This window comes from Enhydra lutris, unplaced genomic scaffold, assembly GCF_002288905.1.
Source record: "Enhydra lutris kenyoni isolate GAN:26980312 unplaced genomic scaffold, ASM228890v2 scaffoldscaffold2, whole genome shotgun sequence".
Taxonomy (NCBI): Eukaryota; Metazoa; Chordata; class Mammalia; order Carnivora; family Mustelidae; genus Enhydra; species Enhydra lutris.
In genome coordinates this window covers 1810313-1836106 of record NW_019154086.1, presented here as the reverse complement: position 1 = coordinate 1836106, position 25794 = coordinate 1810313, and the positions used below count along the sequence as shown (strand labels likewise).

At 37.7% G+C, this 25794-nt stretch overlaps 1 protein-coding gene across 2 annotated transcripts in view; it reads left to right on the top strand.

The window, feature by feature from the left end:
- The window catches only part of LOC111151093 (interleukin 1 receptor accessory protein), a 125731-nt gene that overhangs the window by 95241 nt on the left and 4696 nt on the right, over positions 1 to 25794 (top strand). The window contains exons 5-11 of one of the 2 annotated variants that reach the window (XM_022508874.1): positions 3262 to 3427; positions 5697 to 5768; positions 7789 to 7915; positions 10470 to 10618; positions 19627 to 19770; positions 21094 to 21237; positions 23637 to 25337. In XM_022508874.1, the coding sequence (XP_022364582.1) occupies positions 3262 to 3427; positions 5697 to 5768; positions 7789 to 7915; positions 10470 to 10618; positions 19627 to 19770; positions 21094 to 21237; positions 23637 to 24004 (1170 nt within the window). In that variant the 3' untranslated portion in view covers positions 24005 to 25337. Of the gene's footprint in view, positions 1 to 3261; positions 3428 to 5696; positions 5769 to 7788; positions 7916 to 10469; positions 10619 to 19626; positions 19771 to 21093; positions 21238 to 23636; positions 25338 to 25794 lie in introns of those variants that run through there. The other variant, XM_022508865.1, reaches the window with a different exon arrangement.

The following is a 25794-nucleotide window of genomic DNA, read 5'->3' as shown; positions in this document are numbered from 1 at the left end:
CCTTGATTCCACAAGAAATGATTTTGAAATCTGCAGTATTTATTTTTAGGAATACTTTATTGTGCTTAAAATCATACTGTGTGTCTCAGGTATGTGTGCCAAAGGGTCTAGAGATGCAACTGCTTATAAGAATTAGAGTTCATCACACATGATAGGCTAAAGTTAATGGTTATTTATAGGTCACCAATGTCCCAAAGCTACCCCTACCATGCACGGGCATGCTTAGAATGTAAAATATTTCTTTTATATCTTTTTCCAACATGCTATAGGTCTAATAACTTTGAAATGGCTTTTTTGTATTTTTTTTCTTGATACTTCTTTTGGTTAAAACTAGTTAATTTAAATTTTTTGAGTGGTCAGCTTTTTCTGAATAGTAGATCAGACCTGAAACTTTTCCATCGATTTTTTGGGAATATTTCTTAATTTGAAATATTTTTTTTTCTAGACAAAGCAGCTCCAAGAAAGACCTGTCCCTGGCCTACCTTTTTATCCTTTGTGGAAAGAAGAGAAAATCTCACAAGAAAGCATACTTACACCATTGACTCACAGGCCCATTGAATACCCTTAAGCATACCCAGCCCAAATTTCAAGTTCATGCTCATGGGTTTGGTTAAGAAGAAGAAAAAGAAGAGAGCTAGCAAGAGATCAACACACAGCTATTTTGTACCCTTTTCTTTGCTTGCTCTGTTTCTCTGATTCTATTTCTCTGTTCGTGATAAGTCCATAAGAGTTGACCCTTTGTTTTACTCAATGCTATATTCTCAGAACCTCAGACAGTGGCCTGGTACATGGCTTATGATTCATACTCAAGGGTGAATGAACTAATGAGTGAATGAATGAAAAGGCTTTGAGTTAGAGGTGTTTCTTCATATTTGTAACACATACTATAAATCCTAAATCAAATGTGTTTAAATAGTTTTCACATAAGTGATACTTGATAAGTCAAAGAAATAAGTTTCTTTTAGTACATTCTTAAGAAGTGCTGTTGACAAGGGCAGTAGTAATTTTTAACTTCTTATCCGGAATAGTATGCTTTTCCAGTTTATCATGAATTGTGGGAATCCACCTTGTCTAAGTGATAGAGACGTACGTAGCACACTGTTAACACTGGGGCTGGGTGTGGCATATATGCAGGGCCACAGGATAGGGTAGGGAGACAGTGTCAGGTGGACTTAAAACAAGGGCCTCAAAACAGGTAGATCTAGATTTAAATTTTAGCTCTGACACTACCTAGCTCTATGACACTGGCAATCCCTTAACCTTTCTAGGCCTTTATACCCTTGTCTATAAAATGGACATAAAAGCATTCCAGACTTGCTAAGGTTGGAATAAAAGTCCGATGGGATAATGGAGTGCATGTAAATACATGTACCCATGCAATTTTTCCAGCCCAAGGAGAGGTGTTCATTCTTAGTTAAGAAGCTAGGGTAAAACCTTTGTTCATCTGTCTGGAAAACTGAGTTTTAGCTTTGCTCTGTGTTATCTAGAATACCTCTTTATCTGTCTGTCTCATTATTTTTTTTCACCTGCAGATCTAGAGCATATTTAGTCTGATCTGTCTACTTCATGGGGATTTAAGAACAGCTAAGCTAACAAATGAGAGAAGAAAATAGCTTTGAACTGTTTAAATGAAAGGTGCCACAAAAATCAAATAGAGTTCTATAGATAGTCTAAACTCAATTTAAACCAAATCTGACATAAATTCATTATAAGAGTACAGGTCTCTGTGGCCTTATACTTTGTGATAACCTAAGAGGATTGAAATATTTTGCTGATGTGACAGGTGTCTAGAAACACTGCTTATCAAAACAGGATAAATTGCATTCAGAAAATAACTGAGCATATAATAGCTCCCTCTTGATGATCATCTCCATGAATCAAAAGTGTAGCGATATTCTTAAAAGACATAGTTCCTATGACAAAGGATTGCAAAATATGCCACTCCGTGTAACTGTCATATTTCAAAACACATGCTCCAGGAATTGAAGTAAGAAAACCTCACATATTCAAGAATCAGAGTTACATATGTAGATACAGTAAATCTAAAGTACAAGTCAATAATAACCTTCCTGAATTTTCGAGATCTAAAGGACCTTGGGCATAACCCAGTTCATTTTCGTCACAGATTAATTAATGATTTTTTTTAAAGAAAAAAGTTTTTCTAAAAGCGAATGTTCCACATGGAATTTTTTGACAGTTGATGTATTTTTTTCTTTGAGAGAAAAACAACAACAACAAATAAAACAATATAAGCCAATTAGTGAGGCTCAGAGAGCCAGAACAGGATCCCAGTTATGTTGAGTGAGGTATTTCAATCTCAGAATTTTACAAATCAGTAGAAGTATATAAAAGCATAATTTTGGAGTAGAAATAAATAACTCTTGATAAGACTTATAAAATATCTTTTCATTTTAGACTCTGAAGTCTCTAATATTTAATTGTAAAAAGTAAATGGGATAAGTAGAAGGAAATGCCAAAAATGTTTGTCAGTGACCAATAGAGAGATTCAACAGAGCCATCAAGGATGCTGAAACTAGGGGCGCCTGGGTGGCTCACTAGGTTAAGTGGCTGCCTTTGGCTCAGGTCAAGATCCCAGGGTCCTGGAATTGAGCTCTTTGTCTGGCTGGCTCCCTGTTCAGTGGGGAGTTTGTACTCTCCCCTGTTTGTACTCTCTTTCTCTCTCTCCCAAATAAATAAATAAAACCTTAAAAAAAAGTAAAGAGAGAAAAAAACAAAATAAAACAAAACAAAACAACAACAACAAACACTGAAATCAGGCACCTAACATGAGACCTCAATTGTCAGAGTGGCTGGCTTCCCAAATTAATATAATCACTAAACAAATGTGGAAAAATGAAAAATAAGCATTTCTTAAATAGCAGCACATGAACTTCCTTAAGATGCCTTAGTTGTTTTCCAAAACTTTAACCTTGTTTAACAATTTTTTTTTTTAATCTTGTTTAACTATTAACACGGATTTCCAAAATTCAAATACAGGATCCTGAGACAGGAAGCTTGTACTTTAGAATCCGTATTTCAGTTAGAAGTCCTATTTTCCTTTTGTAGAAAGTATAATGAAACTTCATATTTATTCTTTGCAGAAACATCATCAAAAACTCAACCAAAGTAGTTTGTAAAAGATGCAGCTGGCATAGATATTTGTATGTTCTGTGCAAAATTAGCTGTGTGTGTGTATATGCATTTGTATGTTTTCTGTGCATGTATTTAAATGCTGAACATCTTTTCTTTTACTTCTTCTAGGGCTGTCAGAAAATACAGAACTTTAATAATGTGGTAGCTGAAGGCCTGAACTTGAGTTTTCTCATCGCCTTGGTTTCGAACAATGGAGATTACACATGTGTTGTTACATATCCAGAAAATGGGCGTACATTCCATCTCACTAGGACTCTGACTGTAAAGGTGGTAGGTAAGCATGATTTTTAAGTGCACACAACAAAAATGCAATAACTCTATTTTGGCTCTTGATAGTTTATTACAAACAACTGTGTCCATTCTATGAGGGAAGAGGTTTATCTCTTTTTGTTCCCTGCACTATCCCTAGAGCCACAGCAATTCCACATACAGAGTAGGGATTCGATAACTGTTGGTCTACTGAATGAATGAGGATGTGAATGAATGAAGGCAGTTTGGGGAATGAAAAGAGTGCCAGAGGAATCTGTATTCAGCTTGTACTCTTGCCATTTATCTTATTTATTTATTTGATAGAGATAGAGATCACAAGTAGGCAGAGAGGCAGGCAGAGAGAGAGGGGGAAGCAGGCTCCCTGCTGGGCAGAGAGCCCGATGGGGCTTCGATCCCATGACCCTGGGATCATGACCTGAGCCGAAGGCAGAGGCTTAACACACTAAGCCACCCAGGTGCCCCTACCCTTGCCATTTATAAGCAATATGACTTTGATCAGGGTCTGAGTCTCCTTATTTGTACTCTGGGACTAAGAGTACCTAACAATCAGTATAGCTGAGAATATTAGAAATAATATACATATTATGCGAGTCCAGTTCCAGGCAAACAGCAGAGACTCAATGAATTAAGTAGTTAAAATTATTGTAAAAAAAAAAAAAAAGTGTTGTATTTGAATTCAATCAACTCTTTCTGTAGACTGGAATTGGGGTAGCCGAAACCGTTTGCTGGTGGTATTCAGTCATTGCTTTGCACTGGTTGAGAGAACAGGGGATGAGAAATTCAGAAAGTGGAAAGACAATGTCCAGACAGAGTCAAAAGATTCCTATCAAACCCAGAAATCAAGAGAACCAGTGTCAGCATTTAGGGGAGAGCCCTAAATACCATTGTGCCCATGATACTAAAAATGAGAGCGTATCAGAGTGAGAATTTTTCACACCCCATCTTTTCATAGATGGAAGCATCGAGACCCAATAACACAAAGTAACCTGTTTAGAGATGCTCTGTGAGTTAGTGTAAGAAGTGATTTCCAGATCTCAGGTTTCAGATTCTGGTGCAGGGCTTTCTCTATTACCCTGACACCAGGTTCAGCATAATTTTTAAGGGCTCTAACATAATAGGGCAAATAAAATTCAAATTGAAAAATTTTGTAATCACCCCTCCTCTTCCTGTGCCTACTTTTGGAATAATGCTGAGCTGGGAATTAATTCAGAAGAAAAATCAGACTACGTTTAGAATTTAACACAAATGGGCTTTGTAAGCCAAATGAATAACCTAACCTTAAATCTGTCTTGGCAATTGTTTCTGATACAGATACTTAAACACATCTGTTTTGGGGAAGTTGAGAACAGGCATGCTTGCTCACCTTGATTTATAGATAGAGAAGTTGATAGACACTGATGTGTGGTAGGGTTCTAATCCAACTTTCAAGCAACACAAGTTTGTTTTTAAAGCTGTGGAGTACTGAGTACTTCCTATATACCAGTAGGATGCTTTAACATGCATTACTGAATTTAATATGCATGACTTAATTTAATCTTTCTAATGAACCTGTGCGGTGAGTTTAATTATCCTCATTGAAGAGGTGAGGAAAATTAGCTTCTCAAAGATTAAACAAAAAACCAGAGTTGTATGGCTAGTATATGGCCAAGTAAGGATAAGAGCCCTGGTTGTTAAATATTTGAAGCTTCTGTTCTTAAACACTACACTATAAAACCCCTTCAGGGTATTTTTCTTTCAATTTAGAAATACAGAATGTTATAAAGAGCAGCCGTCCTATAAACAAGCAGTCAACTGCCAGAGGCATTGGATAGACGGATGGGCTGGCCTCACAATTGTGGTTTTGAATTTTCCATTTACTTATTCATTCATTTAATATTTACTTCTTTAACCAGGTCCTATACTAGATACCTGGGGCATGTTCTGGAGAAATATTTAGAAAAGAAACAATTGAGGAAGACATGAAAACGATTTATATTAAAATCTGAGAAGGGCATTTCATGTACTCTTTGGGAAGCAAAAACACTGGTTGAATCTCCATCCAAAAACATGGAGGCCACTGTTCATGTTCTGTTTGTCTCTTTGCTTGTCTGAAATGAACGAAGTGTTGTAAATGACTCTCCATTGAGCTGTGGGCCTTTGCAGGAAGAATTGACAAACTGTGCCAGGAAGTTGGGCAAACTTTACAAAAGAACTGCTCTTGGAAATGAGTTATGAGAGATGAGGGCTACATGATTTCACATCATCTCTCTTTTGTTTCTTCCTCTCTAAAACAGGCTCTCCAAAAGATGCATTGCCTCCTCAGATCTATTCACCCAATGATCTTGTGGTCTACGAGAAAGAACCGGGTAATTATAGCTGTGCCTCTTAATTTCAGTTAGATTCTCTTAATGACAAAGAAGAAAATGTCATTTAAGTTAATGCATGCAAATAGAGGGCTTTGTAAGGAAACACATGAATTGAAACTGAAATGTTGTCAGAAACCAAGGCAGCTCTGGAGATTAGCTCCTCCATCAGAGATCTCTCAGGCATCTTTAGCATTCTCAGCTTCTCTCTCCATAGCTACTCCCTTCTTCCCCTGGCTCCTCTCTCCTGATTAGTGATTTCTGTCTGATGTACATGTTAGCTTGCACACAGCTTGGTTTTCCAAGGCTGCGATGTGAGCACAAGATAGCCTTTAAGCTTCTGCTTCACTGCAGAGGGGCAAGAGTTGGAGCTTGGAGGGGAGACTGTGAGTTTAATGGGTTAACAGCTGGTAGAACTAGTATACCCTGATTAGAACGCTATGGGGTGTTCCCTATGGCTATCTGGGTCTCCTTTAAAAAAGGAGGTTTTTTTAGTTTTCATAATTTTCCATTCTGGACAAAAATCATTTGCAACTGACCGAATAAGCCATCGTGTGTTATTCTTCTGGCTCAAAACCTCCCACAGTTAAACTAAAAACTGAAACTGAAAACCATAGAAAATTTTACAATTTTCTATATTGTATCCTTTACAATAAACTCTCTCCAAACCCAATGAAAGGTGTAAAAGAACATATTTTTAAAAATGTACTAAAGATAACAGAGGTTGTGATCAAATGCAGGTAGAGCACAATGATGCCCTCCTAAAACTAAGATAAGGTTTCAAATATCAAACTGCCTGTAAAAAAAAAAGAACCAAAGGGGTCTGCCAATTCCAAGTGGACCAAATTTCCTAGAATTCATAGTGGTTTTGTATAGTACAGTGAACATTCTTCCTGCTATCCAGGTAAACCCTTACTAATGATCTAGTCTACCTGTCATATGGTTACAGACTCTATGTTCATGTTATCTTCTTGCATATCAATATAGAAACTGAAAGGGAAAACATAAGAATCATGCCATTAGAAGAGGGGTTGGGGTAGGACCACTCAGTAAGACAAACTTGCTTTCAAATTTGGATGACAATATAATTTGTCATCTCAACCTGCACACTTTTTGAGAGTAAAAGCAGTTGATATCAAGAACTAACTAAGAAAGCAAGCATAGAACAGAGCTGTCCTGGGTAACCTGCAATGGAAGTCAGTCTCGGTTGAACTCTGCTCTGCCTCTTATTAACAGTTTCATCTAGGGAGAGCAGCTAACATCTTGAAGCGTCAGTTTTCACATCTATAAAACATGAATTAAAAAAATACCCCATGATATTTTGTTAAAATTGTATAAGACCGCTAGTAAGTATAAACACAGCACCGTGAGTATATAAAGGTCTTAGTGAGGGTGCTGCTCCTTTTCTTCTTATTATCATTTTCTGCCTGGAGATCCTCCTGACCTCATGTTCCATCTCAGGAAGATAACATAGATTTGTTATTTATAAATGCTAGTATTTATAAAGATGTCAATTTTTGTTATATATGTATATACACACACACATGTTTTTATGTAAATTGTCTTTAAACTTATTGACCACATCCTGACAACCTGAGCATTTCAAGATGTGGCCTTCCCCTAAGTGTTGGCACTGACCCATCTTTTCTGGGCCAAGCACCAAAGGTCTGGAGAATCTCTCCTTAGTCACTGCTCGTGAGGGAAATAACAAAGGTTAGGGGTAGTCCATGGAAGTTTTGGGCTAAAAAGGATATTGTCAGAGCCTCTTTGAACAAATACTGTGGTACAGCGTATATGGATTGTATAAAAAAGATTGCCATTCTGGAAAGTTTGCATAAAACTGCTGTATTTCTTTTCTTGGTTTGTTTATTTTGCAATGAGGTATGGTACGGTACTATGGTAGGCCACTTGAAACTTAGAAGTAGAGCTTTAAGTACACTTTTATAGCTTCTGGTTAGTCACAGAGTGAAACCAGTGTAGCCTTGTGAAGGTTACACACTGATGGGTTAACTTGTTTTTTTAGGAGAGGAGCTACTCATCCCCTGTACAGTCTATTTTACTTTCCTGAAGGACGCTCGCAATGAGGTTTGGTGGACCATTGACGGAAAAAAGCCAGACGACACCAACATTGATGTAACTGTTAATGAAAGGTACCATTGGCTCAGACAAGGGGTGATCAATGCTTGTCCCTCAGTTGAATGCCTTCTGGTGTATACTGATCATTGAAAGTCAAAACTCTGACTTTGGTGCATCATTACCCAAAATCTGCAAGATTCTCAAGTCTTTAGTGGCCACATCCCAAAGTAGGATCCCTGAACTTGCAATTCAAGACCCAGGTATCTTCCGATGATCACACATTCATGATTCCCACTTGAAAGTAGATGGGATGCAGGATGCCTGGGTGGCTCAGTCGTTAAGTGTTTGCCTTGGGCTCAGGTCATGATCCCAGGGTCCTGGGATGGAGCCCCGCATTGGGCTCCCTGCTCAGTGGGGAGTCTGCTTCTCCCTCTCACACTCCCCCTGCTTGTGTTCCCTCTCTCGTTCCCTCTCTCTGTATCTCTCTCTGTCAAATAAATAAATAAAATCTTAAAAAAAAAAAAAAAGTAGATGGGATGCATAGCCCACATGAATGAGAGGCCACAATCCATGGCTCTGAATACATGAAAGCTGGTTGGCGTGGCCCTGCTCTTTTCTTTCTCCAGTCTGGAGTCTAGACCTCTGTATTTATGCCTCAGATAAATTGTGTTATTTATCTTGTCTTGCTGTCTTCCTCCTCATTCTTAACTCACATAACATGTCACATTTATAATTGATAGTTATTTTTTAAAAATATTGACTAAATACATTCATGTTCTTTAAATTTTATTTTTTTTAAAGTGGATGAGGTGGTAATATAGCCCACTCTTAAAATAACAAGCTGGCTTATTTTATTTCTAAATAAATGTAACTTTTTTTGAAGGGTGTGAGGTCGACAAGGAGGAAAATATGGGTCTTTGAAGATAAAAGATCCTTTTGTAAATGAAGTACACAATTGCAAGACAGTTGGTTCACGGCGATCGTAAATAAAAAGCAGCAGCCGACCAACTACATGACAAAGTCGTTCTAAGACGGGAGCCTTAACATGATATACAAATGGATCTTTAGCTACTTGAACTTCTGGGATTCAAAAGCTAGGTCATTCCTTGTAGTAAACTCAGACTTTGTGCAGAAGTTATAAGATGTCTGCTTGACACTAAGTGCTATGCAAGATACTTCGTCCCTAACTGAGTAGATTTTATCAGGGTAAGAGTGATAGAGCAGAAATTTCAATATTTTGTGATAAATGCAGTGACTGGAGAATATTGGATGTTATTGGAAGCTTGAGTTGAAGATTCCCGTCAATGTTAGGGGATTAGGCAGTGCTTCTCAGATGGTACAGTACCTAAATAAAGATTTGAAGGATGAGTAGAAATAAACTAGGTAAAGAAATAAAAAGAATGTTCCTGGTTAAAGGAACCTCCTGTGCGATGGGTGGAATTTAGAGAAGCAGCACATATTTAAAGGTACAGAAGGAGCCTCCTGAAACTGGAGCAGCTTTTGCAGAAGGAATAGATTAAAGATGTGGCGGGAGGCATAAAGGGAGAGTTATTGATCCCCTCAGGATTTCTGAATATTGTGGTTCCTATCCTCATAATAACACCGAATGAATGATAATGAAAGTCATGCTGTCTATCCTCACTGCTGCTGCAACACAGCTCAGTGCCCAGAGTGGAGCGGCGCAGTTCAGTTAAGGCTAAACCCATCACACACTTGACCAAGTTCTCATGACCGACGGTCTGCCTCACTGGAAGGAGTACCCGGATGTCAGCTATAGGAGAGAGATTTTGTTTTCTCTTTGGAGCAAGTAGTTCCAAGGGATTTTAAGTCTTGGTCTTGGATTCAAAGCACTTGATCTCTGACATGCTGAGATGTGGATGTATTTTCATAAAGTGTACTTGCTTCGAGAAGTCTCTTCTTTTTATATGTTAGGATTTAACCCATGGAGTTTCATCCTTTTTATTTTCTACTCTCTTTTCTCTTTTCTATTCTTTATTTGTATTCTATCTATGTTCAAAATCCAAGCTTTGGGAATCCCTGAAATGAATGAACTATTGCTGAGGATGGTATTAATAGCCTATATGAATATGTATTAAGCATTTTTCTAATACTTACACGTTGATGTACTCAGTCTTCAAAGTGCTTGAGTGAATCAACACATGGGACGTACTGCGTAGGCATTGCTACTTACCTCTCTTTCAAAGGAGGAACTCAAGACTTGGAAAGATTAGTTACTGTACCAAAAGTATATAGCCAGTAAGTGGCAAAGCTTGGATGAAAACCCAGATGGATATGGCCTCAGAAGCATCTCTCTACACTGATACAGAATACTGTCTCAGAAGTTTGAGGGAAGGAGACATTTTACTCTGAAGAGAGATCTGCCGTATGTTGCCAGCACTGGGATTTGATCTAGATACTGGGATTGTGTGTGCTATAGAAGGTAAAGAATGGCACTGGAATTTAGAAGTTATCCTCCCTTTGTAACCATTGGCTCTCAGGCAACACAGCTCATGGATGTTCTGGCTGCCCTCACTTGGGGGCCCTGTGGTTGTCTCCTTATCTGATTCATTCCCAGAACATGGCCCTGTGGTATCACTCATGCTTTGATTTTCTTTCCCCTATTTCTAGTATAAGTTTGACCCCAACCGAAGATGAAACGAGGACTCAGATTTTGAACATCAAAAAAGTTACTGCTGAGGATCTCAAGCGCAACTATGTCTGTCATGCTAGAAATGCCAAAGGGGAGGTTGACAAAGCAGCCAAGGTGAAACAGAAAGGTAATGGATGCCCTCAGCAGATGAGTCTGTGAACTCCAAGTGTAACAGTGTGGTGATAAGGAAAATAAGAAGACAGTGCTCCAGCAGCTAGCACATCTGGCACATAGTAATGAATCAAAGGTGAATTGAAAAAATCTTGAGGGATAGTTTCCATCTATGTGAAGACACTCGGAATATTGTTTCTTATACTTTTAGTAACTTAGTGCACAAATGTGGCCCAAAAAAGCCATACGATTATGAAAATAAGGCATAATTTTATATCCGTACAGTCATGAAAAATGAAAAATAAAGAAAATATTTAAAGCTACCAAAGATATAATAAAGCTGGTAGAATCCCATATAATTGGTGGATTGTAAAGACCCTTTTAGAAGTCACTGATGGCAGAGTTCGAGGGTCATAAAAATGACCATACCATATGACTTAATACTTTTGGAATTTTTCCTGAACAAATAACAGAAAGAGAATTATGTACCCATTGCTATTCTTAGAAGCATTATCTATAATAATGAAACATTATAAATAGCAACCATCTAATTATTTTCAAGTAGTTAAGGAAAATATGAAATATTTCTTCTCAAAAATATAGTTTTTAAATGATCATTTTAAATACTATGTATCAGTTTTCAAACAGATTTATAACATACCACTAGCCACAGTTGCTAATATGAAAATTATTTAAACTGTGACTTAAAGTAATGTAAAAGGATTTCTATGTTGATATTACTAATTTTTTTATAAAATAAATAAAAGTGATAAAGCTCTCTTGTGTGAGCTGTTGCTCCTGAAACAGACTGTGTCTAAAATTATCTTTGGGTCTCTCACCTAACACAGAACCCCAGACAATCACTCCCTTCAAGAATGTGTTTCAGTGACCTAGAGAAAGATAATGATGATTTATCACACAGGTAGTCATGTCATTCAGAATCATTGTGGATCCTTGTGTCAGAGAGAGCCTGTAATATTTATACCAAAAAAAAAAAAAAAAAAAACCCAACAAAACAAAACAAACAAAAAAAACTCATAGCTATTACATTTTGCAGTGGAATTTAACCCCCCTCCTTTTTTTTTTAAAGCTGATGCAAAAACAAGCTTCATTTTAACATTTCATTGCAATTTAGAAAGTAAAAAGCAAAGTACTGACGTCTATATGCCACTTAAGAAGTCTTAGTGGATTGGTTCTGGAGAGTTCATCACTTCTGCCCCTCAGAAGCCGGTGTCAAGCAGTGAGACTCAACCAAATAATAGAAGGAAGTTTCCCAAATTAGTTCCTAAGAACACTACTAGGACTCTTTATAGTACTGTAGTTCATTATTTGTACTCTAGACTCAGATGGCCTGTGTTGGAATCCTGGTTTCTGTGCATCCTAGCTCTGTGATCTTGAAAAAAATCACTTAACCTCTCTGAGCTTCAAGTTCTTTATATTTAAAGTAGGCAAATGATACCACTATCTCATGAGATTGTTTTAAGGTATTCAGCACAATTACTGTCCTATATACATGTATATTAAGTGCTCAACAAATATTAAGTCTACTTATTATTTCCACAAAATTTTCACAGGTGTAATTTGACAAAAGCTTTTACAGTAAATAAAGTATCATTAAAGGCTAGGTTAAATAAAACTAATCAAGTTATTTTAGTCAAGGGCCCCTTGGAGTCTTTCACACTATTAACAGTTGTTGTGAATATCTGAGTGGAACTGGAACATAGGAGGCAGGGTGGTTTTATTTTCCAAATATATTTGATTCCTGAAGTATGGGGCATTTCGTGGGAGTCGTTTTTTGAAACATGTGTTCTGGGAAACAATTATGGAGGATGACATAAATTAATTACTTATTGTCAGATAGATATGATTAAACAATCAACTAAAATCGTGTTTGTTCTTGGAGTGATGCAGAAGTCTGCCTGCCGGAGCTATGTGAGTAGCTCCCTTTCACACAGGGCCATGCTCTGAATGGTTGAGTGTGAATGGCGTCAGGAATGTGAAATGACAGGTGCATCCACTGGATTGGCTGATCTCTGCTAAAATTACATCAGTATTATGTAGAATCCAGCCTGGGCTGTGTACATCCTGTGGTACCAGAAGTGTTGTGGGGTTGTCACTTGGCTCCTTTTCTGGGCCAGGTAATGCTGGGATTCAAAGGTGATAATCTGGGTCCACATTCATATGTTCTATGTATGAGTGCTTCTCTGGATTCATTGACAAAGCATTCTACGTCTTTCATCAAAAAATTGACAGGAAGGGCTCAGAATAAGAAGAATTCACTGGGCTAGGTCTTTGGACAGCGCAATTTCATCTAATCAGTTAAAGCAAAGTATGAAAGGAGAGCCAGCTAATGTAAATGTGTTAAACATGCGGTGATTTTATAATAGGAGAGAGGTAGGGACTAAGGCAAGGTGTGTTGAACTTCATGAGAAACTGCCAAAGCTATTTCCAAAGAGGTTGTACCATTTTCTACTTCCTCTAGCAATGTATATAAATTCCAGGTGCTCTACATCCTTACCAACTTTTGGAGTTGTCAGACTTTTCAGTTGTAGCCATTGTAGTAAATGGGTACTAGTATCACGCTATATTTTTTTAATTTGCATTTTCAGATACTAATGATGTTAAGTACTGTTTTATGGACATTCTGACAATTAATAGTTCTTCCTTTATGAAGTATCTATTAAAATCTTCAGCCCATTTTGTTCTTGGGTTGCTTGTTAATATATATATGTCAGATATATGACTTTGTGAACATTTTCACCGTTGTACAGAATTTTATTTTTTTATTTTATTATTATTTTATTTTATTTTATTTCTATGAGCAGAATTTTAAAACATTGATGAAGTCCATTTTATCAATTCTTCTATTACGGTTTATACTTTCTAAATCCTGTATTAGCAATCTTTGGTTTTTAAAAATGATTTTTAAAATCTTGATTTTTTTTTTTTTTTATACTTAGGCCTATGATTCATTTCAGCATTTTTGTTTACACTGTGAAGTATGGATTAAGGTTTAGTTTTTTGCTTTATTTTTGTTTTCCATATAGAAATCAGTTATTCTAACCTCATATTGAAAAATCTCTCCCTTTTTTATTGAACTGTTTTGACAGCTTAGCCTAAAAAATTAACTCTATGAGTGTGGGTCTATTTCTCCATTCCCTATTCTGTTCTATCAATCTGTTTGTCATTAGTCCAATACTACTTTATCTTAACTAATAGCTTTAAAGTAATCACGAAGTCAGAAACTATTGTCTTCCTCCTTTTTTCTTTTCAAAGATTAATCAAAATATTCTGAAGACCATATTATCCTTTCATATAGATTTTAGTATTGGCTTGTCAATTTCTACATGAGTCTTCTGGGCTTAGATTGGATCATATTTAATTTATAAACCAATTTGAGGAGAATTGAAATCTTAATGATATTGAATTTTCCAATCCATGAACATGATATATCTCTCAATTTACTTAATTTTCATTGATTTTTCTCAGCTCCTTTTTTTTTTCTAGTTTTATTTATACAGGCTTACACATGTTAAATTTATCCCTAAGTATTTTGTTTTTGTTACTATTGTAATGGTATTTTTAAAATTCCACTTTTCAATTGCTCATTGATCATAACTAGAAATGAATTAGTTGATTTTTATGTTTTGATCTTGGTCTTTTGACTTTTCTAAATTCACTGCTTAAATAGGGTTTCTGCTTGTTTAGTTAGGTTCCTTAGCATTTTCTATACACTTGATTGTGTCACCCATATATAAGCATACTTTTCCTCCTTCCTTTTCAAACGTTATGCCTTTGATTTCTTTTTTCCGCCTCTTTTACTCTCTTGGACCTCGCAGTTCCATGATCAGTAGAAATCAGAGCAGCTTCACTTGCATTGTTCCCTATCTTAGAAGATATGCATTCAGTTTTTATATATTAAATATGATGTTAATTATAGGTTTTTCGAAGCTGGCTTTTATCTATATGAGAGATTAATCTATTTTTGGTTTGTGTAGAGAATTATATGTAATTCTCGCACGTGTGTGTGTGTGTGTATGTGTGTGTGAGTATCTGTTGAAATTTATCAAATGTTTGGCGTGGTTTCATTTGACTGTATCTTACTTAGGGTTCTTTAAACTTCTTGGTTCCATGGATTTATTATATTTTTCATTTAGTTTGAAAAAAACTTCAGCAGTTACTTCTTCAGATATGTTTTGCTCATTTATTCATTCATTCATTCTTTCCTTTTCTTCTAGTAGTACCATCAAATTTAGCATCGATCATTCAGGGATGTTCTACAGGCCACTGAGGTGCTCATTTTCATTTCATTCTTTCTTTCTTCCTGTGTTTCAGTTTAGGTAGTTTCTAGTTTTCCACTAATAATTTCTTTTTTGATGTTTAGTCTGCAGCAATTTTAATTTCAGAATTGTATTTTTCAGTTTTTGGATTTCCATTTTGCCATAAAAAACATCCCTATTGATATTTCCTATTTGCTCTTAATGATGTCCATTGTCTTCTTTTTTAATTCAACAGGAATATTTATAATACTCATTTTAAAGTGCTTATATGCTAATTCCATCATCTTTGTCAATTTTGATTTTTTTTAAAGATTTATTTATTTGAGAGAGAGAGAGCATGCAAGAAGGGTGGGGAGGGGCAGAAGAGAGAGAGAGAATCTTAGGCAGACTCACTACTGAGAGCAAAACCCAAGGTGGGTCTCCATCTTAGGACCCTGAGATCATGATCTGAGTCAAAGCCAAGAGTCAGACACTTAGCTGTTAGAGCTGTCCAGGTGCCCCTCTGATTCTGTTTTTGTTGGCTGATTTTTCTTCTCATTATGGGTGGGTTTTTTGTTTTGTTTTTTTGTTTTGTATTTTTGCTTTTTCTTGTCTTTTATTTTTTTAACATATGCTGGACATTATGTATGTTGCATTATTGAGTGTCTGATTTTTGAAAGTGAGTATTGTTTTGTTCTCACGGGTAGTTATTTTGCTTGCTTAACGGCTTGCTTTTTTGAAGTGTTCTGCTTCCCATTGCTAGAGGACATCTGAAAAATATCCTTTTCTCCAAGGCTAGATTGGACATATCTAGACTATCTGGGCTGTCTACTAACACATGGGAGCTACCCAAAGTGTCTTTACTCAGGTCTTAGCTCAAGTGTCCCCCAACCCTGCATGTGCACCTTGAGTTGTTCAGCTCCCAGTTTCCTGATAGCTGTTCCTTCCCTGGTAGTTTTTCTTTGACTGGCACCTGTTCTTTGCTTGATCTTATCAAGTGTCATCCGACCTATGCAGAACTTTATATTTTTCCAAAGATTTGAGATCACCCTTGGAGATTTATAGAGCACTTTTTCCACACAATGTTCTTCCCCAGCCCTGTGAACTCAGCCCAACTCCGTAGTTCTGAGGTGTGATTTCTGAGTCCTTACCTGACCATAATGACTGTACCTGTGGTTTTCCCTGTTCTGTGCCACAGTCTGAAAGTGACTTCAGGCAAAAACCAGGGTGATGGTGGGGTTCAACTTTTTGGTGTCCTTTCTCACACGGATCACACACAGAACAACCACCAGTGGTTCACCTTAGGAAAAGGGCCACTGTAAATAAATACTACGGAGAGAAAGCCACTCCTGTATCCATTCCTTCTCTAAGGCCGGAAACTGAAGGGTAAAATGCACACATTTTAAAATACTATGATAGTCAAACCAAGCAGGTCTGCTGGTTAATTCAGGGATAGGTCTCTGGTTTACCATCATCTAAATAAAGCATTCTAATTGTTTGTAATTCAGAGAAATGGTCATTACGTGGTTCCCCAAATTAAAAGTCTCAGCAATTTAGTGAAGAATAGACACAGGTTCTGTGGCAGGAGATACTTGGAAATCCAAGCAGCTGGTGTCAAGCTCAGAGCCCCAGTGGACAGCAAGGTCCTGACTCATGAAGAGAAAGAAAATAAGTTAGGTTTCCAAGAAGAAAGAAGACTGGAGACTGATAACTTGAAACAGGGAAAAAGATTGGAGCTAAAGTCCTGGACTGGTTTAACTCAAGGTGGTTAGCTGGAAACGTGGACCTCGGTACCTGTTACTACTGTTGAATTGCAAAAGGAGAGGAGGAAATCCTGATCCAGGGAATAACAGCAGAGCAAGTGGCAAAAATTGGCTCTATCCTAAGTCAATTATATGTGAGATCAAAGAGTGAAGCAGTTTAGGAGTGCAGTTTGGTCAAATTGCATCATCCCTTCCTGATTGGAAACCCTTTGGTTTGGGATTGCATCAGAGTAAAATCTGTATGCCAAAACAACAGAGGTTCTGGCTGGGGCAGACAGAAAATGTGGGCTGAGCGTCATCCTCTCCCTGCAAGCCAGCAAAGCTTTATATGAAAACTTTTTTGAACATTTTCTGCATGTGAATCAAGCCATTTAGAAATTCAGGCTTGTGGATTATTTATCTCAAGAGTTCAATTAGTTAAACAGTGTTAGGAACTTCTGGATATCATCAAGATGGCCCCCACAAAATACAATCTGCAAATATGACACATGTTATGAAATGACCCAAAACCAAAGTAAAAATCCGCACTAAAAATAAAATAGGCAGTAGTAAAAGAATGTTACAGAGGGACATTTATGAGAGTAATTGATCTTTTGATCATTAGGCAAGATATCTATTGATATTTTTTCTTATATCCGTTTCAGGTAAGTGCATCCGCCAGCCTCTTTTTCCCCCCCCTCCCCATTACAAAATGTCCAGCCAGAAGGAGCCAAAATAACTGAGCAAATAATGAAGATGACAGTGGGAACTACCCCAGGGTACTGTTAACATAACATGTGCTCAGAAATACCGAGGACGCAGCAGTTTTCATGCCAGCTACCCAAACTGATCTTACTAAATTCTCAACAATTGCCCTAAGATAGCTTTTGACATTCGGTGGTGGAGTTTTCTTATTTTAAACACCATTATTCATGGAATGAGCATGAGAATACCTGGTAATAATTCCCATTGTGGAGTTCCAGGGTATCTCTGAGATAGGATTAGCATAGGAGTTGAGGATAATGAACTTGAAACTCTAGGAACTTCAGGCTCAGCTCCAGACTGCTTACCATCTTCCCCTTAGGATACATACCTGTTTTAAAAGGGATTTTTTTCCACTAGTATTTGATCTATAATTAAACTCCATGGCAGAGCTCTGCAAAGATGTCTGGACTTTGGAGTCAGAGAGCAGGGATAACAATCCCAGCTTTGAACTAAATTCCTCCATGCCTCACCTTGGCAAGCACCTAACACAATGCTCAGGTGATCAAAAAGCCTTTTCTCATTACCTGAACCCATATACCTCTTCTGCCCCAGCCCAGCCTCTCAGTGCTCCCCATCATATTACCTTGCTTTATTTCTTTTATAGAATTGATCACTACCTAGCATTCGTTGTCCTATTATTTATTTCCTTGCATTAGAATATTAACCGTAACTGCGCAGAAATCCCTTCGGTCTGATCTACTCTTGTATCCCCAACAGCTTCTGGCAAATAATAGATGTTAATAAGTAATTGTCAATAAGTAATTGTCGACAACTATTACATAATTTAAGCCACTCCTGCTTCAGACCCAAATATTCTCTTCCTTCTTCAAACACTTAGACTTCATTATCACAAGCTAATAAAGCAACCAAATGAAATTGTTGATACATAGTAGTACGAGATTTCTTTTCAATGTTTCTGACGTAGATGGTGTTATACCTGGAAACTTGAGATCCTACATATTCTAGTGGTAGGATAGATGAAGGAGACATAGGCTTCCCTAGAAGACTATAAATTACAGTTTAGTGAGGAGTGAGAGAGAATGGAGCAGCAGGCTTATAGACAAATTACAATATAAAACAAATACTGTATAATAGAATTATAGACAATGAGAAGAGTAGGAATTTCTGTCAGGCAGATGTCAGGTTGCAAGAGGAATTTTATTCTAGGAAAGCTTACACAAAATAATGATGTATGAGCATGGACTTGAAAACTAAAGAAAGAGAAAGAACTATTTTCACCAGAATTCACAGTATGAACAAAGACATGAAGCAAAATCTTCCTCACGTTTTTGAGGGGAAGGTACTGATAAATGAGACAGTAGGGCGGTTGGTGGTTTGGTCATGACAGACCTTGTTTACAGGACTGAGTTAAAACTTTTCTAGTTTTTGGAAGTCAGGAAGTACCTCATTCTATTTCTGATAGTTCCAAAGAAATTTCTAAAATATCTGTCATATAAAAGTAAGCAGATAACTTGGGAATCTGTCCATACCTGAATATTGCAAGTTAATTTTCAGAAAATGTGTCCTAGAAGTGTAAGCCTGAGAGATACTTTCAAACCGAAGCATACTCAGCATTTGGTGGATACCCTCTGTATCTACCCAGTGAAAATAAGATTTTTGAGGCTTTTTTCCAAATTTATAGGAAAGGTAATTAAATTTTTTTTTCCATATGGCACTGACGAGAGGATGGAATTAAGACTAATGGAAGCACATTAAGATTTTCACTCAATCCAAATGCTCCAAGAATTAAATTTCCATCTGAATCATGGTCTGGTCTGGGTAGTAGTAGTAAGGATTCCATCCCAAAAGATGGACAAATGGGAGATGAAATTACACTTTTCAAAAATATTTTATGGAAATTCGTGTGTCAGATCATGAGTTGAATGAGATGACCTTCTAAATTCTTTCCAATGCTGGTATTAGAAAATACCATTTATATACCATTTATATGTATATATATATAGCATTTATAATACCATTTATATACCATTAATATGTATTTATATAACATCAAAGTCTATTCAAGTCATCAAGTAGTTTAAAACACCAATATCAGGTGCTGAAAACAAAAAGATACATATGACACAGGCTGGCATTAAAACATAATGCTTAAAGCCTATCATGTTATCTCTGCTTTTCACACATATAAGTCAGGTTCATGGCCCAGCTGCCTGGCTTACCTGGCTATCTGCAGGATGATAGATCACTGTGATCACCACGTAGAAATCAATTGTTTTTTTTGTTTGCTCCATTGATAGCTCCAAGATACACAGTGGAATTAGCATGTGGTTTTGGAGCCACAGTCCTGCTGGTAGTGATTCTCATTGTTGTTTACCACGTTTACTGGCTGGAGATGGTCTTATTTTACCGGGCTCATTTTGGAACAGATGAAACCATTTTAGGTGAGTAACAAAAGCTTGATCTAAATACCTTCTTCTACTATCATTTTCAGAAAACATGTTGCCTTGATAAAAGCTAGAATAACTGGGAGATTTAATCAAACTATCTTTGGTTTCAGCCCTTACTATTAAAAATTCTTCTAATGTACATTATTTTGCTTTCTTGGTTCAATATTTGTTTAGTCTAGATTAGCCTGTCCAAATAGCAACATACTGCAAGCCACATATATAATTTAAAATTTTCTAGTGGTCATAGTAGGAAAAGTAAAAACAAAGTGAAATTTACTTTAATCATATATTTTATTTAACCCAATGTATTTGACATATTATGATCTTAGCAAATCATGCATATTTAAAAGCTAATGGCGATATTTTAGTCTTATTTTTTGGTATTCAAAATCTCACAATTTAGCCTGTGTTGTATTTTAAACTGAAAGCACATCTACATTCAGACCAGCTGCATTGCAAGCGTCCGAGTGCTACGTGTAGCTGTGTTTGCTGTAACTAGACAGTGCAGGCCCACACTGTTGGTACTTAAAGAGTGGTCCAGGCACCAGCAACGTCGGCATCACATGGGAGCTTGTTAAGAGGAGAATCTTAAGCCTAATGCCTGTGTTCTGAGTCAGGAATCTACATTTTGACATGATTCCCAAGTGATTAAAGGGCACGTTGAAGTTTTGGAAGCATGGCACGAGTGTAAATTTGCCTGGTGACAAGAAAGGAACAATTAAACATACTGATTCTTAGACTCCTCCCATAAAGATTTCCAGCCCGTCGGTTTGTGGAAGAGACAACCTATATTTTTACAGAGAGTGATGTTTATAATTAGGCACCTTTGGGAAAGATGGGTTTATGGAATCTGAGTATATTTTTAATTGCAGTTATTTTCAGGTATAAATAATTTAGAGCCTTTCTAAAAGTTTTTCTCCATTTATAATTCTAATGTATTAGTAGTGACAAACTAGGGCGGGAACCATAAATTCTCTGTGTGGTATTAATTGCCAACACCTATGATTGACTATTTGTGTCCTGATTATGTTAATTCATAGTTGAATGAGCCAAACCTCATTTATTCTCCACTATAAAAACAAAACTTAGTGATATGAGAGTAGAAGACACATCAGATAAAATTTGCAATTACACCTTAAAATAGTCATTTTGCCTGGAGACCTGTCACAAGTGGGAAATCACACTGAAATCTGTCAGATAATTCATACAAGTAAGAAAGTTGAAAATGTCTAATACGCACAAGTTCGATTTAAGAAAAAATGCAGTACAATTAGGAAACTTTTCTAATATATATTGGATCTCTCTTCCTTTTGCTAGATGGGAAGGAATATGATATTTATGTATCTTATGCAAGGAATGCTGAGGAAGAAGAGTTTGTGTTACTGACCCTCCGTGGTGTCTTGGAGAATGAATTTGGATACAAGCTGTGCATCTTTGATCGTGACAGTCTACCTGGGGGAAGTAGGTATTTCTCTTGAGTACACGTGATGCCACCCTTCATGCAAAGGGAATCCTTAGTTTGCGGTCATGTGTGAGAGTCATGGTGGGGTTCTGTGTTGGCATCATTGGACACTGAATGTTCAGATGTTTGATGTAATGGAGACTTCTTTAGGAATCAAATTACCTTGTGAGTTATAGATCATTGAGGTGCCATTTATGGTACTAGAATAGCTCCCCTTGTAAGCTTTAAGAACTCCAAGTCAGAAAAGTGTGGGTGCACAGTGGATTAGGACTCTATAAAATGCCTCAGTTTTAAGTGTTCTGCTTACACACATTTAGATTTTTAGAAAGTTTAAGCTAACCTGCATTAATTTCCCTTGTTTTTTTTGGGGGGGGGGCCCAAACATTGAGTTTAAACAACACTTATACAAAGACTGAGTTTTACTTGCTTTTTACTAAGAATGAGTTTGTGAAGAGAATGCATGGCATCTTTCTTAATAGTACTCACTGATAATAATTAGATTATTTCCCTGTGGCATTTACTAATTTCCTTTTCCTCACTTTTATTTTCTAGCAAGCCAATGCTATTTAAATCCCCCCTTTTCTTGGGTCTGTTTCTTCCTTTCTACCAGCTCATACATTTGAGATGTAGTTTAAAATTTTAAAAAGGCCATTCCTATACTCACTGTTAAACTTTGTGCTGTTGAAATGCATGTAATGTGTTTAATCCTCAGCAAAACAAACTAATTTTCCTCCCCTCCAATCCTTTTTGTGTTCATCATTTCAGATGTTTTAAAAATGTTATATGGATAATGGAGATATAAAATAGACTTAAATGTTTATTCTCATTCTGAATTAGCCAGACCACTTATTCTATCTCCTCAGCCATGATCTAGAAGTCCATCATGTTAGTGTTCTACAGTGGCTGTCTCTCTCAGTATTATTTTGCCCGGAAATGGTGACATGATTATACAAGTTAAGGGACAAATTCCATTCCCTTTAAGACTTAAAATCCTAAGTCACTTATTCACCCACTTACTCATTCATTCTGCCATTCAACAAATACTTAGTACAGTGTGAAATTTATATAAAGACAAACAGTATAACAACAATGACCCTCCAAGAGGGGTTGATAATTCTTTGAAGAATTCAAGTTCTACGTAATTACTCTTGCATCTTGTTTCTGATGGTTGATCCTTGTGATCTGCCTTCTCTCTGCTGCTCTTCGTCCTCTTTGCCTCTGGGTCTCTTTCCATGCTCACACGTGGTCTGCTCCAGCAGTACTGCGTGGAGCAGGTAATTACTGATTCCTGGATTCTCCTCCAGGCTGCACATGGAATTTTAATTGCAAGTCTTTCCCCTTTGCCTCTGTACCTGTGAAGATGAAGGAGCAGAATGATTGCTTTGAGGAGTACTGTAAGCCATGAAATAGCTTTCACAGCACTAGTGCATTCCCTGGAATTGGCTTCTATTGGAATCCCAGGTAAAGGATTATACCGTCCTGGATAAGCAGCCCTGAGGAGATGGATTATTTCCAAGAATTTGGTGATGGGAACTAAGCAGAGCCCATGACAACAGAATAAAATTACACTGAATTTCCATTTTCTTTGTTTCTACTTCTTCTTTTCTGACCTGAGGAAAGCATTTGCCTGTTAGTGAAGGCAGACACATCAGCTAGCAGCCTACTGAAACCCGTGTCTTCATAGTAATGAGAGGAGTTTAAGGAGAAAGATGTAGGGACTAATCTAAGCTCTAGAACAGAGAGCAGAATAGAAAGCTGAGCTGAGAATGTGATGCCAGCCAAAATGCCATTCAGTTGGCTAGATTTTTTTTAAGTTCCTATTCTAAGGACATAGTGATACCAGTCTGAGTCAGGTAGGAGTCTGGCAGCAGAGAAGGACTTTCACAAAATGAATGTTCCTACTCTTGCTTTCCTCTGTTAGTGAGAAATGAATTTCCATGATTTTGCCTCTATAATGATTATATTTTTGAATAGCCACTGGCGTGAGAGAGTAAATACATGGGTATTTGGGGGGAGAAGGGGCTCAAGAGCTGATTTGGCTGGGCTGCAGTGTGCCGTGTGGTTTGAGGAAACTGATAGCTGTACAACCCATTTACTTCTCATAATGCTTTTGAAGACCAGGGTTATAGAAGTATACTTGACTTCATGCCTGTTTGGAATTTTTTGGGGGGCTGAAATATGGGCATATAGTTTTCAGTATCTTGGAGGAGTGTGGCATTTATTTGACAGAGTGAGTGGGTCGAAGGATTCCATCGTTGCAAATGTTCTTGGTAAAAGTTTCATCCCAATTCCCAGGCTGTTACCCTAAGTTTCCTACACTTCCCTACACTACACTCAAGCCCCAGGCTTTTGGGGAGTTCTTGGCCAACACTAATCCCCACGGTGTTTTCTTTCTCAGTTGTCACAGATGAGACCTTGAGCTTCATTCAGAAAAGCAGACGCCTCCTGGTTGTCCTAAGCCCCAACTACGTGCTCCAGGGAACCCAAGCTCTTCTGGAGCTCAAGGCTGGCCTAGAAAACATGGCCTCTCGGGGCAACATCAACGTCATTTTAGTACAGTACAAGGCGGTGAAGGAGACGAAGGTGAAAGAGCTGAAGAGGGCTAAGACGGTGCTCACGGTCATTAAATGGAAAGGGGAGAAATCCAAGTACCCACAGGGCAGGTTCTGGAAACAGCTGCAGGTGGCCATGCCAGTGAAGAAAAGTTCCAGGTGGTCTAGGAGTGGCGAGCAGGGTCTCTCCTATTCATCCTTGAAAAATGTATGAAAGGGACAATTAAATGGGTAAAAAGAACCAAGGGCACTCCGGGAAGGAAGAGTGCCCTTTCTTTACTCCCAGCTTGATGTTTCACAGACAGAACAGAATTCTATCAAAGCCTCCCCATAGGGACACATTCAGGGTGACTGTATGACTGGTCGTTCTACTTCCTCAGGCAATGCTATGGTTTAGAATGGCGCGCCACCAGTCCATCACCAGGGAATGACGTCACTATGTTCTTCGCAGGCAAAGACTTGGTTGATGTGAATTTCCTCTTTCTGCATCCTCTGCCCCTGTTCCCACATCTCTATCCCCTCTTTCTCTCTCATTGTTTATAATCTTAACATTGTGGGGCAGTCTTTTGCTGTGGATTTCAAGACCCCTTAAAGATAACTTACCTTTTGACAAGGTCCTTATGGGTTTCCGAGTCATTAAAAAGATGATCGGTGCCCAAATTCGTTTGAGCTGACGACAATGAGCTCTTGTGCTCATTCTGCTGGGCACTGCCCTGTTGCAGCCCGACTGACACCCACAGAGGACGGTGCGAAGCGGTGTAACTGAAAGTGTTCCTTATGATGGTTTGAAAGGGGTTACCGGCATTTTCTCCTACCAGATCCCTTGTGCCCTCCATCTCGGTCATCGATGTCACATTTGTCAACTTGAAAAACATACCGTATTTTTCTTTATTTCAGTAAACTCCTGGATATCTGTAGGTCAACCCGTACTTGTCACTTCATCTTCCCTATCTACTGTACCTCGTATCAACCATTTAGAGTTTGCAGATGGCTCTACACTTGGTTCAGTCTGACAGGAAGCTTCTAATGGTGCTAAGAGAGAGTGAAATAACAGCAAAATGCTTTTAGGGCATGTTCTGGCTTGTGAGAAAAGCACAGAACAGGGCGTTCAGCAATTTGTCTTTTCATCTTAGCCTTGCTAATGTGAATATTAGAAAAGTGATTTCTCCTCACGTGTTCTGTCTCTCCACTGTAAAATGTGGAAGTTAGACTCAGTGACCTTGCAAGTTGCTTTTGGCATTAATACTCTAAGAGAATTAACTGGACCACTCAGTATTTTCCATATTTTATTCACTGGTACAGTTAATACACTCAGTCCAAACATGTCAGTCTGGAAAGTCTCTTCCATGAAACTTGTTTTACTTTAAGTAAAATCTTAAGACTTGGAAAAGTGAAAACTAAGTCCAGAGTTTACAGAGTGGTGAATACCTGCGGTGTACACACACACACACACACACACACACACACACACACACACACACGTATGTGTATGCACATGCCCACGAATCATGTATGTATAGATCTACATTGTATGTAGATATATACACATGTTGATTGTATATGTGTGTATATATGTATGTATGCATTTGTGTGTGTGTATATATATATATGCACACACCCTTATGTACACATACATGTGACTTTAAATAGATATTGGCACAATATTACAAACCACTGGGACTCTCATCCAGTTTTTAAGTTATGTTTTTACTGTAATTCCTTTGTGTTTCCTGTACATTATTTGTAAAATCACAACTCACAGAGAAGTCGTCGTTAGTTCTCACCTTCCCTAAATTAGTAGGAATAACTTACTGCTGCTACATTTGGTCTGGGTGCAGTGGAATCTGTTGGACACAGAGCTTCTGTGGTCACTGCTGAGCAGTACCAGTCCCTGGCATTAATTGATCATCTACTATGTTGCAAGCATACACTCTTAGAAACTAAACTATGGTAATCTTAGTGTTCAACTACTACGGAGATAAATCTCTATTTGGACTGTTAAGT